At 36.3% G+C, this 14,465-nt stretch overlaps 2 protein-coding genes across 2 annotated transcripts in view; one reads left to right on the forward strand and one right to left on the reverse strand.

Annotated features, from left to right (window-relative positions):
• Positions 1 to 4,313: 4,313 nt before the first annotated feature.
• Positions 4,314 to 9,942, reverse strand: LOC125273084. The gene is made up of 6 exons (XM_048198353.1): positions 9,871 to 9,942; positions 9,244 to 9,579; positions 8,035 to 8,088; positions 6,229 to 6,342; positions 6,063 to 6,124; positions 4,314 to 4,409 (listed from the first exon to the last, which is right to left on the reverse strand). The coding sequence occupies exons 1-6, from the start codon at positions 9,911 to 9,913 to the stop codon at positions 4,314 to 4,316; spliced, it is 705 nt and encodes a 234-aa protein (XP_048054310.1). The 5' UTR covers positions 9,914 to 9,942.
• Positions 9,943 to 13,897: 3,955 nt separating this feature from the next.
• Positions 13,898 to 14,465, forward strand: part of LOC125273085 — a 39,265-nt gene continuing 38,697 nt past the window's right edge. The window contains exon 1 of the mRNA XM_048198354.1: positions 13,898 to 14,075. Coding sequence (XP_048054311.1) covers positions 13,937 to 14,075 — 139 coding nt within the window. The 5' untranslated portion in view covers positions 13,898 to 13,936. The remainder of the gene's footprint in view (positions 14,076 to 14,465) is intronic.

Below are 14,465 nucleotides of genomic sequence, written 5' to 3' on the forward strand. Positions count from 1 at the left end.
TTGAAGTATTTTCCACTAATTGTACATTTTATCATATGGCAATAAAAGACTAAATTCAATCTGTTCATCATATGCAGCGATCAAATCTCTTCAGAAAATTTGGACTAAACCGACTGATTAATATAATTTAGTTTTTATGAACTTTTTGAAGGGACAAAGTAGTTGGACTGCCAGTGGAGAGACAGAAATCTCTCAGATTTCATTTAAAATATCTTCATCTGTGTTCTAAAAAAGAACAAAAGTCTTACAGGTTTGGAACAGCATGAGGGTAACTATCCCTAGAATATAACTTGCTGTGGAGCAGGTTATGTTTAGAGAGTAAATATCACTACTTGCATACTCTGAAAGTTACATCAGTTTTTGGAACTGGAAGTTTACCCACATACTCTGAGAAAAAACACCCATGTTGCATAACCTGTTTTCTGGGTGTTTTATCTGAGTATATGTCAGTGAAACTAGCAGGTACAGACACAACTAGTCATGTGGTTTTTGGTTTCCATTTATACAGATGAACTTACTTACACAGACATTTACATAGCTTTCATTTCCACAGAATCAGCATTCTGTGACTTTTGTAAAATGATGGTCTTTATTTTAATCGTAGTGTGTGTGTTAATGGATGGTAAGTGCATTTTTTTTAGTATTTTCTGAATGATAATGAAACTAAACGTGTGATGTTTAAACATGTATTTTAATGACACTCTCATTGCTCTAGTCAGTGGAGATCTCCATTACATCTGTACAGATGTTAAGTGTAATATGAGATTCGGAGACAGACTGAGGCTGAGTTATCGGTTTGCAAGGTCTCTGACCATCACAAACATCAGATACGCACACTCTGGACTCTATAAACTAAAGATCATCAAGAGCATTTTCACCATCATGAGGAACTTCACTGTTACTGTCATTGGTGAGTGTCATTTAATTATTCAGGGCACTTCTCTCTTGAGCAGTTTTAGAAAACATTTGTTAAATTGACACAATAAATGTTTTTATTTACTTTATTGTATTTGTAAACCTGTTTGTGAATTGAATATCATACCACCTTTGCATGCATGTCAAAGTGCTACAATTTTCACATCGTATGTCACTCTCATAATCACGTTATGTTTGCCAATGTGATGAAAGGGATAGTTCACCCAAAAATGAAAATTATCCCATGATTTACTCACCTTCAAGCCATATTACATGTATATGACTATCTTCTTTCAGACAAACATTATCGGAATTATATTAACGAAAAATATCCTGTCTCTTCCAAGCTTTATAATGGTGGTGAATGGAGGGCCCAAAAAAGTGCATCCATCCATCATAAAACTAATCCATATGACTCCAAGGGGGTTAATAAAAGCCTTCTGAAGTGAAGTGATTTTTGTAAGAAAAACATCCATGTTTAAAACTTTATAAACTATAATAACCAGCTGGATTTTGGACTTTCATGAGCTGTATGCTCTAATCATCAAAATAAAAAAAATAAAAAAAAAAACTTTTGAAATGTTTTACTTTACATGTAGGGAATCTAGAATATATGAAAGTTTCATTTTTAAAAAATAATTTACAATAAAAAAAATGAACTTTTTTACAATAGTCTAATTATATGACCAGCACCTGTAGTCTTAGTGGCGCTTCTACCCATCTCTGTGAGTGAGAAACCCATTGTGGAAGCTGGAGGAGCTGAACATGCAGTGCTAGCTGAAGCATGGGCTCTGATCCTCTGGGGTGGGTGGGGCATTATATACAAACAACAACAACAAACCAACACAATACAGAAACATCACCTATGTAAGTTTGTAAGTTATACAGCAGGTGGCGGTAATACTCCTGAACAGTCATTTAACAAGAAGAAGAAGAAGAGGAAGAAGAAAAAATGAAACAGAAAAGGCTTAGCTTTTGTGTTTCCATAGAATCTGCATTTATTCATTCGTATTTGTGAAACGAACGGTGGATGTGACTCAATTTCATCTTATAGCTCATCTTACTAGCTCTGATAGACGTTCATTTATTATTTCATAATTAGCAAATTTGTACAGCTTATAAGATGGAATATGACATTTTAAATGTAATCTGTTGAGTTTGTGAGTGTGTTATTATTACTCAAACCTCAATAGGAGATGCACTGATCATTGTTTTAGTTTGTGTTCGTTCTTTAGCTTTTCTGAGTGTCTAATGCACTCCCTCAGAGAGTGCTATTTTCTGCTTTGGACACTAGAGAGCGGTGATGTGCTTGTTTCTGCCACTGAATAAAAATATCTCACAATTCTGACTTTTTTCTCAGAATTGCGTGAAAGAAACACGGAATTGTGAGTTATATAGTCCAACTCTGATTACAAAAAGTTTTTACTCTTACTTTTAACAAGCTACTGTAGTTGATGTTGACTTGAGATAATTTTTAAATATAAAATCCAAATATTTTTTATTCAGCACCACAAACAGCATTGCCAGCTTCACTTAGGCTATTACTAACCAGACTGACTAAATTTTGAGCTACTCTAAGACACACACAGTCATCAAGAATCAGCATATGAATAGTGATAATGGTGATAAAAATACGCTTCATGCTGCAATGCATGCTGGGTATCACCATAGGACAAAACTCCCATCATGCACTGCAGTATGAATAATTATTGTCACCACTCTTGAGGATTGTATGCTATGTTTTCATGTCTAAGCCTGAGCGGTAATAGTTGTTCATCTTCAGCATTGAAGTGTTACAGTGGCTTCTGTAGATGTGTGACAGTCTGGTAAAATCTGGTTAGTAATAAGTAAAGCTGGTAATGCTGTTTGTGGAGTTGTTTAATGCCTTTTATCTTCAAGTTAATTTCATCTAAGGCTGTGTCTGAAGTCAGCTGTAGTTCTTGTGTTTCTCTTTCCTTCAGTGATTCTGCTTGTTAACAGCAGGTGTTTATCATTAATGTTCAACCATCTCTTAATTAATTGCTTAATTATCTCAATAACTTTAACTCTGCTTCAATGTTACTTTAACACTATATAGAGAGGGACCACATGTACTCTGAGCAGAGTTGATTTAACTCTGGGGATTTTGTTGTGCATAGAAAAATTAAATATATTTTCCTTAAATTACATGTTCTTCCTAACTACGGGCCTTACCATTCTCATATTATATATAACTGTGATGTTCTGCAAAACATCAAGCTTTAAAACACTTATTTTCTTACTGCTGAAAATTAGATCACTTACCATGAAATCCAGTTTCTCTCAAGTACGTCGTCAGTGAAAGCTTCACAGTAAATACTTCTACATCACTCTTGTCAACGTAGTCCATAACAACAACAAACATGTATCTTGACTCGATCTAGTGGTTATTTTGGGGAAAACAGGAAAAACGTTTTACCACAAGGGGGCGTTTTTCCCCACTCTACCCTTTATCACATAATTCTGACTTTATAACATTCAATTAAAAGCACTTAATATTCAGTTATATTTTGGAAAAAAAGTATTAAAAAAGAACAGAAAATGAAATACAGAGGAGCCCAGTGAAGGTTGAAATTTAAATTTAATAATAAACGGTAAGTCAATATTCATACACTAAATTAAAATAGAACACTTTCTGTATGCTATACTAGTAAACCACTAACCAGAGGTGGAAAGTCGAGGGGTCAGAAAGATGGAATAAAAATATGAATATGGCAGGACATTTACTTTCTGACCCCTGGACTTTCCACCTCTGCCACTAACTTAAAACAAAAATTCACAATAACACCAAAAGATATGACACAAAGAGTGAAAACAAAACAGACATCCTGGCAGAGAATAAATGTGAACAAAACATCTCTGGTTACCTAATGTAACCTCGGTTCCCTGAGAGGAGGGAATGAGACACGGCGTCATAGCTGATGGTCAGGGTTATCCCCGCCTTCCTCGAATCTACTGAAGTCTTATGAAATCTCCAACCCGATCTCACAGCAATTAGTTTTTTGCTAAATCATATATTTTAAGAGTTGCCAAATTCATATGAATTCGTATGTATGACCTACCCCTGCCCCTAAACCTACCTGTCCGGGTTCAGATTCAATTCGTATGAGTGACATCGTGCGAATTAGCCACCTCGTAAAATATAATCGAATTGGTCATGAGATATTGTTGGAAATCTCACGGGGGAGAATTCACCAGCCAATGGTGTTCAAGCAGGCGAAATAGAGGCGGCACTGAATGCCATTGCATATTGAATATTGGACATCTGTACATGGCAGACCACTGGACTGAGGCGAGGGGCTGCATATGATGTAAATCAGGAGATGAAGTGATTGTGCTTTGTACATGGCAGATCGCCGTTTAGGCAGGGGCTGGAGTCCCTAAGGTCCACCACTGTTAAGAAGGGCAGATGGACTCATGCTGCACTGCTTCTGAGTGGGCATCACCCAGGCAGAAACACGAGGTCCAGAAGGCATCTGAAAGAAAAGTAATACTCACTGGAACGCTGCAGGGGAGCGGCAATCAAGGCCCCATCCCCTGAATGAGCGTACCTCAACGGCGAGCTGTAGATGGCTTCTTGTAGCTGTAGCTAAAGGAAAAGATTCTGAGGCAATGCCGTTCAGCGCCACCTCATATCGCAGGGGAGCCCACCTCAATTTCACGAGTTTAAACGCCATTGGCGGGCTTTCATAAGATTTCATAAGGCTTCAGTAGTTTCGAGGAAAGAGGTGATAACCCCAAGCGTCAGCTATGATGCAGTGTCAAGAGACCGACTCGAAAGGGAACCAAAGTGTTAAGCAGGGGGAACTTATTTCCATTAGTCACAGTATTTGATCATCGTTTTTTGGGGACATTTTCATACACTGCATCCTTCTTCAATTTCTGAAAGGAAACACAAACTCAATCAGGAACCTGCTGATGCCACAGAAAATCAATAGAAGATCTTTCTCTCTGAACCTAACTTTATTATTAACAATGAGACCTTAATAATCTACAAATACTGTAAAATTTGTTCTGTTTTGAAAAAATACTGCTACAGATCAGACTCTAACATGGAGCAGCTAGAGGAAATGACCTCAATCACGACTTTTTAAACAGTTAAAACTTCAAACAGACTGTTTAAGTTCTGAAGGTTTGTCACGGCAGCCTCTGTGCTGAGAATGATTGTCTTTCACACAGAAGCAACAGCAGAGATGAAGTTGCAACACTTCTACAAAGAAACCAATGGCTGCTAAAGCTGCATTTGAGCTCAGAACAATGATGAACCGCAGAGCAGGCTTCAGCACAGCTACCAATTTACACCTCTGTGTCCTACTTTCTGTCCAGTAAACAAATTATTAGTTTAAAATGCACGAAAGCCCCTCAAAAAGTAGCCTATGCATGACAAAATCTAATTTATTTGCATGTGTTTTTTTTTTTTTGCAGATCTGTGCATTGAAAAAAAATGTATACATTGTTGTCAGATAAATTCACAAGCCGCTCAAAAATGCCAGGTCAAACGTCAACAGGCCTGGATGTTTTCTGCGCCCAAATTCTAAGCATACTTACAAGTTGAGAAAACTATTTTCGGTGGTATTTTTTAGAGGAGCACGATCAAGCTGCCCTCATCGCACCACGGCAAACGCGAACGTCTGCTGTTTTCAATTGGTAAAATTTCACTTGGCTTGTGTATGAAAAATAGATATCACAGTAAAAATAGGTGTATCAATTCAGAATATTAGTGACAGAAAGTCACTTTCTCTTTTTTTGTATGAAAAACTAAAGCGTGAATGGTGCTTCAGGTAACATTCAGCCTAAAACATTATTGAATGAAAACTTTTATGTTTAATAATTTATCAATAATAAAATATTAATGTTACTGAAAAATGCAATAAATTAATACATCTTAAAACATTTTTAATGTGTTTGAATGTGATGTTTTTTTAATGTGACTGGCAAACAGCACACTAACTTAGTATAACTACTATAAAAACACATGCTTAAACTACCTTTTTTTTTGCTGGTCTGTACTTAAGGTACTGATGATGACGGTTAAGTTTTTTAATCCACCCACGTCTGTTCACTGACCGTCTGATGCGGCAAACTTCAATCACACTAACTGACTGCAACAACAACTTTTAACTTCTTACCTTTTGTCGTGTTTTTGGTTTACGCATCGCTGAATCAGTTCTGTCTTCCTTCGGTCTCTGGACTGCATTTATGATAACCACAGATGTGTTAAAACAACAAATTTTCAATATTTGTGTCTTAGATAAAGATAATTACTTCTCCAGATTAATTTCTTGCTCTCCTGACCTGTTTTTCTTTGTTTCCTGCAGATGCAGAAGATCCCAATGACAGCAGCTAGAATCAAGAGAAAACCAGAGGCAGCAGCAAAGATCAGCACTATGTGCAATAAAGGTAGGTCATCTGTCATGGATGAAATAAGACATTAGTGTGAGTGACAAAAACACTATCAAACATTAACACTGTATAACTGAGAGTAAATCAGTACTAATATCACACTGATTCTTGAGATAAGGGACAAAACATGTTTTTAAATTTGTTTTTATTATTTTATTTAATTTAATTTTTATACTTTTTATACAAAGGTATCAGCTAATGAACCATGTAAGGGAACAGGTTTAATGAAACAGGTTTGAACTTAATTTGTGTCAACTCCATCAGATGCATTAAAAAGCATATTTTAATTTGATCCATCCAACAACAGTGTAACATCCTCGATTACATAATAATGGTGTATGGTAAAGGAGCTAACTGAAAAAAAATGAATTCTCTAAATGTTTTTATTGGTTTTGGGTGATTATGACCAATCCAGTTCCTAAATTCCCTAATTCTCTAACCTCCTTTTTAATATTAAACATATATAACCAATGTTCTTAGGTAAATCAGACATGATATCATGTAGTTCAGCTGATGTTTTAATATTTTGACACAATGAATTAAAATGAACAAAAACCTTCACCTGGCGGTGTTAAATACTGATGGAGTTGACAAATACTGACGGTGTTGACAAAGGTCCAGCTGGAGCCAAATACACAGTATATGTAAATAGAATCATGAAACAACATCAGAAGAATTCCAGATATGCAAAGACATATTAAATCATATTATATAGACTTTTTGAGAGCACTTATCAACCATCAGACATAAAACCTGATGGAGCTGACGTCTGACCAAGTTCACAAAATGGATTTTTTTTCCACCTTAAACATGTGTTGTAGAGCAATTTTGTTTTCTTTCTCAGTTATAGCTGCCTTAATAAACATATAAAAAATGCCAAGATTTATCCCACAACTATTTACAGAAACTAGATGGCGGAGTTGACATGTTAAAGCTGTGACCGTAGAGACTTGTATAAAATATGAAAAAAATATATAACTTCCAGGATTATGTGTCCTACTTTGAGATCCACAATCTCTTCAGAGTTAAAGATGACCACGACATCGCCTGATTTATTCAGAAAAATCCTGACGGAGTTGACGCAACATTAGGACACAACTTTGTTTTGTTTTTTTTATGGAAAATATAATTCAAAACTTACTTTTTGTATTGTTTGATATATTTCAGATCTCTGCCTTTTAAATTCAATGTATATTTTTGAATTAGTTGCATTTTTAAACACTTTGTTTGGCAATTTTTCATGCTGAAGACAGGCTAAATTACATGTATTTCCAAGTACATAGCATGTATTTAAATTTAATTTATTTAAAAATAAAAGCAATGAATGTCCTGAGTATCCACATTTCCTTTAACTTTATAAGTATATTTATGAATTTATTTATTGTTAACATAAAGAGGGCTTTTGAGTGTAGGACATGTTTTGTCCCTTATCTCAAGAATCAGTGATCATCATACCTGCACATTTGTGACAGAGGTGAGTGATGTTCAGATGTCTCGTCTGGTTAGCGAACGAATTGTTCAGCACACAGCTGTAGGTGTTTTTATCCTGATATTCCACCTCCAGAGGTAGAGAGAGACTGATGCTGAGATCAGACACACTGATGCTGGACAATAAACTGTTTCCTTTGTACCAGGAGAGAGTCACATGACTCACATTCACAGCTGAACACACCAATGAACAATTTGATGATGATGAAGATGATGAAGAACATTGTGAAGAGTTACTGCTGATGACAGGAACAGGCAGACGAGCTGAAAAACATGAATGTGGGTCAATCAACACATCAATCAATTTTTATTTTTGGGTGAAGTAACCACCTCAGTCAACAGCATGCGTTGTGCATTGATTACCACAAAAAATAATTATGACTCGCCACTTGTTTTCTTTAAAGAAAAAGGTTTCAGTGAGATGCCTACAATAGAAATCAATGGGGCCAATCTGTAAACTCTTAAATACTGTTTAGGGGCTGTGTTAAGTTAAATTCTCATTTTACAGGATGCTGATTTAGCCCATAATTTTATTTTCTGCCATAAAATACAGGGATTCTGGTGTGAGGTTTTTAAAGTGCTTTCAGATGTCCTCAATGTAAACTTTGAACCAGACCCAGAGCTCATTATTTTAGGATATGCTTACTATATATATTCGTTGAACAAAAATTTCTTACATATAGTCTGATAGCAGCCAAAAAACTGTTACAACTGTTCTGGAAAAAGGTTGACCCTCCTGTGGCTTGAGGAACTGATGTCTACTCTACACTTGGAACAAACTAGATACCTTTTGAAAGGCAACATTGGACAATTCCACACGATTTGGGACCCTTTCATCTGCTACCTCAGTAGGAATGCTATTCCTTAATGCAGTGTACTGTACGCTAACTGAAGTGTTGTGTATTAATGTCGCTGGGTTGTGTATTAACAGGCAGGAAACAGGGTGTTGGTTATACTTAATAGATTTAATATTTATTTATTTAATTTCTTAGTTTATTTATTTTGTGCATATAAGAAAATTAATCCTGGAATCTGTAATTATTTCAAGACTATTCAATGTTTGAATAAAAAAACAAAACAAAAAAAAAAATCTTATTTTCCAGCTTGGTCGCTCGACAACATAACACAACACTAAAAGGCTGGTAAAAATTATGATTTAAACAGATTTACAGCTCAAATAATACACTAGTTTTGACAGAATATATATATATATTTTAAATTATAAGCTTCACATTTCTACTTTTATATCTTAAAAAAACTGACCTTGTTGACTTCCACTCTAAGCGCGTCGCCGTAACCTTCAAAATTATTTTTGTGGTAATCAAATTTATGCCACAAATGCTGTGGATTAAACTTAATTTGTACTGAACAAATAATTCTTCTAATAAAATAATTTTTGGACAAATAATCTCTACCCACCATAGACAGAAACACTGAATGTTTTTGTTGTCAGTTCCACTCCACTTATCTCTAGTTGATAAACTCCATCATGTTCAGTTGTGATGTTTGTGATGGTCAGAGATCCAGTTTGATTGTCCAGCTTCAGTCTGTCTCTGAATCTCCCATCAGGACCATCATATGTAATGAACAATCCATAATTTCTACTGATTTCAGCTATAATCTGCTTTTCAGCTCCATATTTCCACAGTATATTGTCTCCTTTCTGTATTTCAGCAGCATCAATGTATAAAGTGACAGAATCTCCCTCCATCACTGGCACTGACTGTGTTTCATTTGTTTCAGATCCAAACACACCTGAAGAACAGATTTTACACAGATTAATGTTGTGTGTTTAGAAAGTTCAAAATCAGTTTTGTAACTTTTAACAGCAGCAAAGACACCAAACAAAAGGTGACATACTGTATATGAAAAAATATGTATGTGAATCAATAACCTTTAATGTTTTTTCTGCTTGTCAGGTTGCACACAAGTTAAATACAGGCAAGTAAAACTAGTAATCCTATAATTACTTCAGACAGTATAGCGGCATCTTTTTTTTCTCCAAACGGAAATAAATGAAGATATAAAAATGCATTTATAACTTACCAACCAGACAACACAAACAGAGCAAAACAAGCGTGTGAAACATTTTCTTCTCTTGTTCAGTGAAAACTCTGATCTAATAAGACTATCTGCTGATAACAATGAAGCTGGTGTGTGAATCCTCCCACAAGAGAGTTTGACCACCCTTAGTTCACACGCACACTCTTACACGTGTTATGGATTTGATATATTGATCTGGCTCTTAAGACTTTAACTAAATGGTGGAAAATAATCTGGAAAATATTTCTTAAAAATATAACATTTATAGTTTCTGAAAGGTAGTTTTTGACTGTCACATAGGGTGAATTCAGGTTGATTTGGACACTTTTTCCCCAATCAATCTTAATTCATCCTATGAAGAAGTAGAAGAGTGGTAAATTGGATTAGTCAATCTAAATGTAATGATAACATAAATGCAAATGTTGCTGTCTCACATTATTGCCAGTCTTACTGAAGTGTGACTCAAGCTCCATTTTGGGGTCAAACTGCTGCGGTCGTTTTACTGCAGAAACCTGATGCGAACAGTTGGGTAGACAATTAGCTTGTGCATGATAACGGCCATCTGTTTGATGTATGTTTAGTTTGTAGGTGAAGGGCTTCTTCCTGCCCTGCTGTCATGAACTTGACTCATCTGACTTATCTCCTACACAGAACACAGTGTTACTTTATCATTTAGTTACGATTCTAAATATATAGTCTTGTAATTTGGTAGAGATGTCTAATATAATGGTTTGTTAAAGGGATCGTTCACCCAAAAATGGAAATTCTGTCATCATTTACTCTCCCTAGTAGTTCCAAGCCTGTATGAATTTCTTTATGTTGAACACAAAGGAAGATATTTAGAAGAACAAAGAGATTCATACAGGTTTGAGTAGTCGAGTAAATGATGACAGAATTTTCATTTTTGGGTGAACTATCCCAAAAATCCTAAAAATGATGTGATGAATAATGCAAGATTTGCTCACTGATTCATTGTTACCCTTTCTGCAGGTTACACAGTTACACCAGTAGGTGGCGACAAATAAGCATCTTATCTTATGAAACCATACGCCCTTGCGATCTTCTCAGAGTCTGCATTTAATTTCACTTATTTATGCCCTTCCCTTGCTAATTTCCCTTCATCTTATTCATTTATGTTGTGCGAGTGCCCACTACTGGCGGAGAGTACATTTACATGACGAAGATATACTAAAAACAGAAATGGTTACACAAAATGTAATGTATTATGCTGCCAGGCCAGTAGTTGGTGATGACACTTTGTAAAAAAACACCTAAAGACTGAACAAGTAATACGCATGTGCTTCTCCGTCTTCGCAAATTTGCATTTTTCAGTTTACACAGTGACAGTATCAATTTGAAAACATGCACTTTAAAACACTTTTTCTAAAGTTTGCTTTTTTAGGCCTCTGAAATGCCATTGTTATGTAAATTAATGGCCTTCTTTCATCCACTTGATGAAATTCAAACACTTCAGAATGGCGGCAGGGATTCCCCTGAGGGAAACTGCTTAGGAAAGTTCACAAGTTTCTAAAAGTGGAGTTAAGCGCAGCCCATGTCCACACTTTCATGAGGTAATGCTGTTTTGACTGTCAGGTAGAAGTCTGCTGCATAGCTCTCTTTAGTTTGACCTCTGCAAGTGTATGCATCAAGGAAGCATATTGGTTGCAAAGGGGGCGCTCACGAGCACCCTTTTGTAACCTAAAATGACCAAAAGGACACATTACGTTCCTGTGGACTTGTGCTCATCCACAAAAACTTAAGTGTGCATAAAGTGTCATTTGGGACAAGGTCTTTGTCCCTTTATGGCCTTCCCATATATAATGATGATCAAAATTTTAATTATTGCTTTTGTTTTTTTACATTTCAAATGCTCACCCATCTGACATGACGTGTGAATAAAGTTAATATTTTAAAAATCCTAGATTGCGTTGAAGTGAGTTAGAATAATTTACGTTAATGTCTGGTGCTGAGGAAATGCAAGATCTATTATGTGAATACAGTCTATTGAATTCAGTTCACATTCAAACTGGCAAACATAAAACGGGTCAAAAATGAAAGCTGTGTATATTTTGACCCTATTTAAAAAGGAATAACCTCCCTCAGAGGTTGGTAGGAGCTTTCATCACTGGGTATATCAAACCGCATAAGTTCATAGAGGAAATAAGTCCTATATTAACCGTGCAGTTACAACATGAAATAATATTGAAACCAGTGGCGATTTCTTTAAGACTGCAAGGGAAGCTCGGCTTCCCTTATAATGTCACAAAATTAATGGTCAAATATGTACTATTGTATTAACATTTTATTGACTAAAAATGCGTTAGAAAACGTTCATCTCAAAGACGAGTTCGTTCAGAATCAGTTACATATAGCAGGTCGGCTGACTCGATTTCCTTCTCATACATTCCCGCAGCGTCACAGTGCATTTCCCTATTGAAGCCCAGCGTCCATTGACTTCAATGGGGCTGCTTTGAACGGTTTTTTTCAGCGCTTCGAAACTAGACGGTCATTGGATAAACGCTGCGATTATGTCCCGCCCACGGACGCTCAGCGTCTCTGGGGTTGAATGGGGAGTGGGCTGGCCCGGACTCCGAGCTTCTGCGTGATGATTGGAGGGTCTGTCGAAAGACTGCATCTCCTTTTGACTGACAGCGATTCTGTACTATAAGGAATCACTGAAGCTATTCGCGCTCAGTCCCATCGCGGATTTCTCAAGTTCAGTCGAAATAAAAACTGCTGCAACCTATTTCTTTGATATTTGCTTGGCGAAATTGCTTGATTTTCATCATACATTTCACACAATTATACACCACATTCCTTGTTTCAGTTTTACAGAGTTTAATTTTTTTTTTTAGATCGTTCATTCATTCATTCCTTCATTCATTCATTCATTCATTCATTCATTAAGCAGCCTAGCTCTGCTGGCCATTGAGAGGACACTGGTCAAGTCACTTGAAAAGACTCCTAGTTGGTACGACAGGGTCACAGACCATTTTCTTGAAAAGGAACGTAGGGCAGAATTTACTTTTAAATAAATAGACAATTTTATGATGTAGGCCGAAAATGAGCTTCCCCTCTCTGACAGACCAGTAGCCGCCACTGATTGAAACCTCTAACAATTTACATAGACTAAATTGTATAGCTTTTGTATTTTATTGTGAGAAAGTAGTCAAACCCGGACTAATTAATGTGTTTTGTGCCCTTGCCACTGACAGGTAGTACTATGGTCCGTAAAACACAAAAATCATTTGACTATATTTCTAGTCAATGTACTGGACATGGTAGGGTGACTATATTTTGATTACCAAAAACCAGGACACTCAGCCCGGCAATGAGATACTCAAATGACACGCGAAGTTTACTCAAAGATGCCTTATAATTTCAATACATTTAAAGTAGTTCTATACCTCCTCTGTATGTATAGAAAATTTTTATATTACAAAATACTATCTATAACCAAAGACACAAATTCAGACAGGCTTCTCAGAGGTTACTTAACATGTTTTATTATGACAAGTTTCAAAAATAACAAATTAAATAATGATAGAAATAATGTATCTTCTGTAAAGATATAGATAGTTTTTGTTAGTTAGTTTTTGTAGGTTTGTGAGAGCTATTTTTGTTCAATTTGGATTTCTAATATAGCAGAGGTATTTTTTTTAGTTATTTATTAGTTATTTATTTTTCTAATACTTTTCTTCTTCATCCTGTTTTTCTTCCTCATCCTCCTTGTTTGCCCATCTATATTTTGCTGTAGAGCTGATCTTTCCCAGCAGTTTTTTGTTGCTTAAAGGTGCTCTAAGTGATGTCACTTGTTTTTAGGCCAAAACATTTTTTGTCACATACAGCAAACATCTCCTCACTATCCGCTAGCTGCCTGTCCCCTGAACACACTGTAAAAAAAACGCGGTCTCTGTAGTCGCCACAAGCTCCGAAAACGGCAATAAAAACAAACTGATGCAGCCTGGACCACGAATCATAATAACGACAAGAATGATTTTAAATGCGCGTTCATGACTGTTTCAGGAAGCACGGATGGGAGGAGGAGGAGGGCGGGTCTAGCTGAGTCATGTTTATTTACAACTGTACATTTGACATGTCAATATTGAAACAGAAAGGGCTTTCGTTCCCACAGAATCGGCATTTGTTTTTCAGAGAAACTGTGATGAATCTCTTCATTTTCCTCCTAGTGTGGGTTTTCCAGCTTGGTAAGTCCTTTTTTGTTTCTGGTGAAAGATAATGTTGAATGTGACTCGATTTCATAAAGCACAAACTTAAAGTCCAAATCGTCAAATGAGACGAGCTGGATTAAAAAAAGAGTTATTAATAGTGTTTTAAACCGCGAATAAGATAAATATATTAGCTCGTTCTCTGGCAGCTGTCTGTGCGCGCCAGTGTTGCCATGTCCGTGGTTTTCCCGCGGAATTGGGCTACTTTAACACTGATGCCGCGGGTTGAAGCAACCCCAAATAACATGATAGACCCTGGAATGCGAATTGTACCTGGGGACCCCCCTGAAACGCGTTTGGATTAGTTTTGGACTAGTTTTGAGTAGCAGTTGGGCGGGTTTTGTTGTGAAAATCTGGCAACCCTGGGCG

This window comes from Megalobrama amblycephala, linkage group LG7 (genome assembly GCF_018812025.1).
Source record: "Megalobrama amblycephala isolate DHTTF-2021 linkage group LG7, ASM1881202v1, whole genome shotgun sequence".
NCBI lineage: Eukaryota > Metazoa > Chordata > Actinopteri > Cypriniformes > Xenocyprididae > Megalobrama > Megalobrama amblycephala.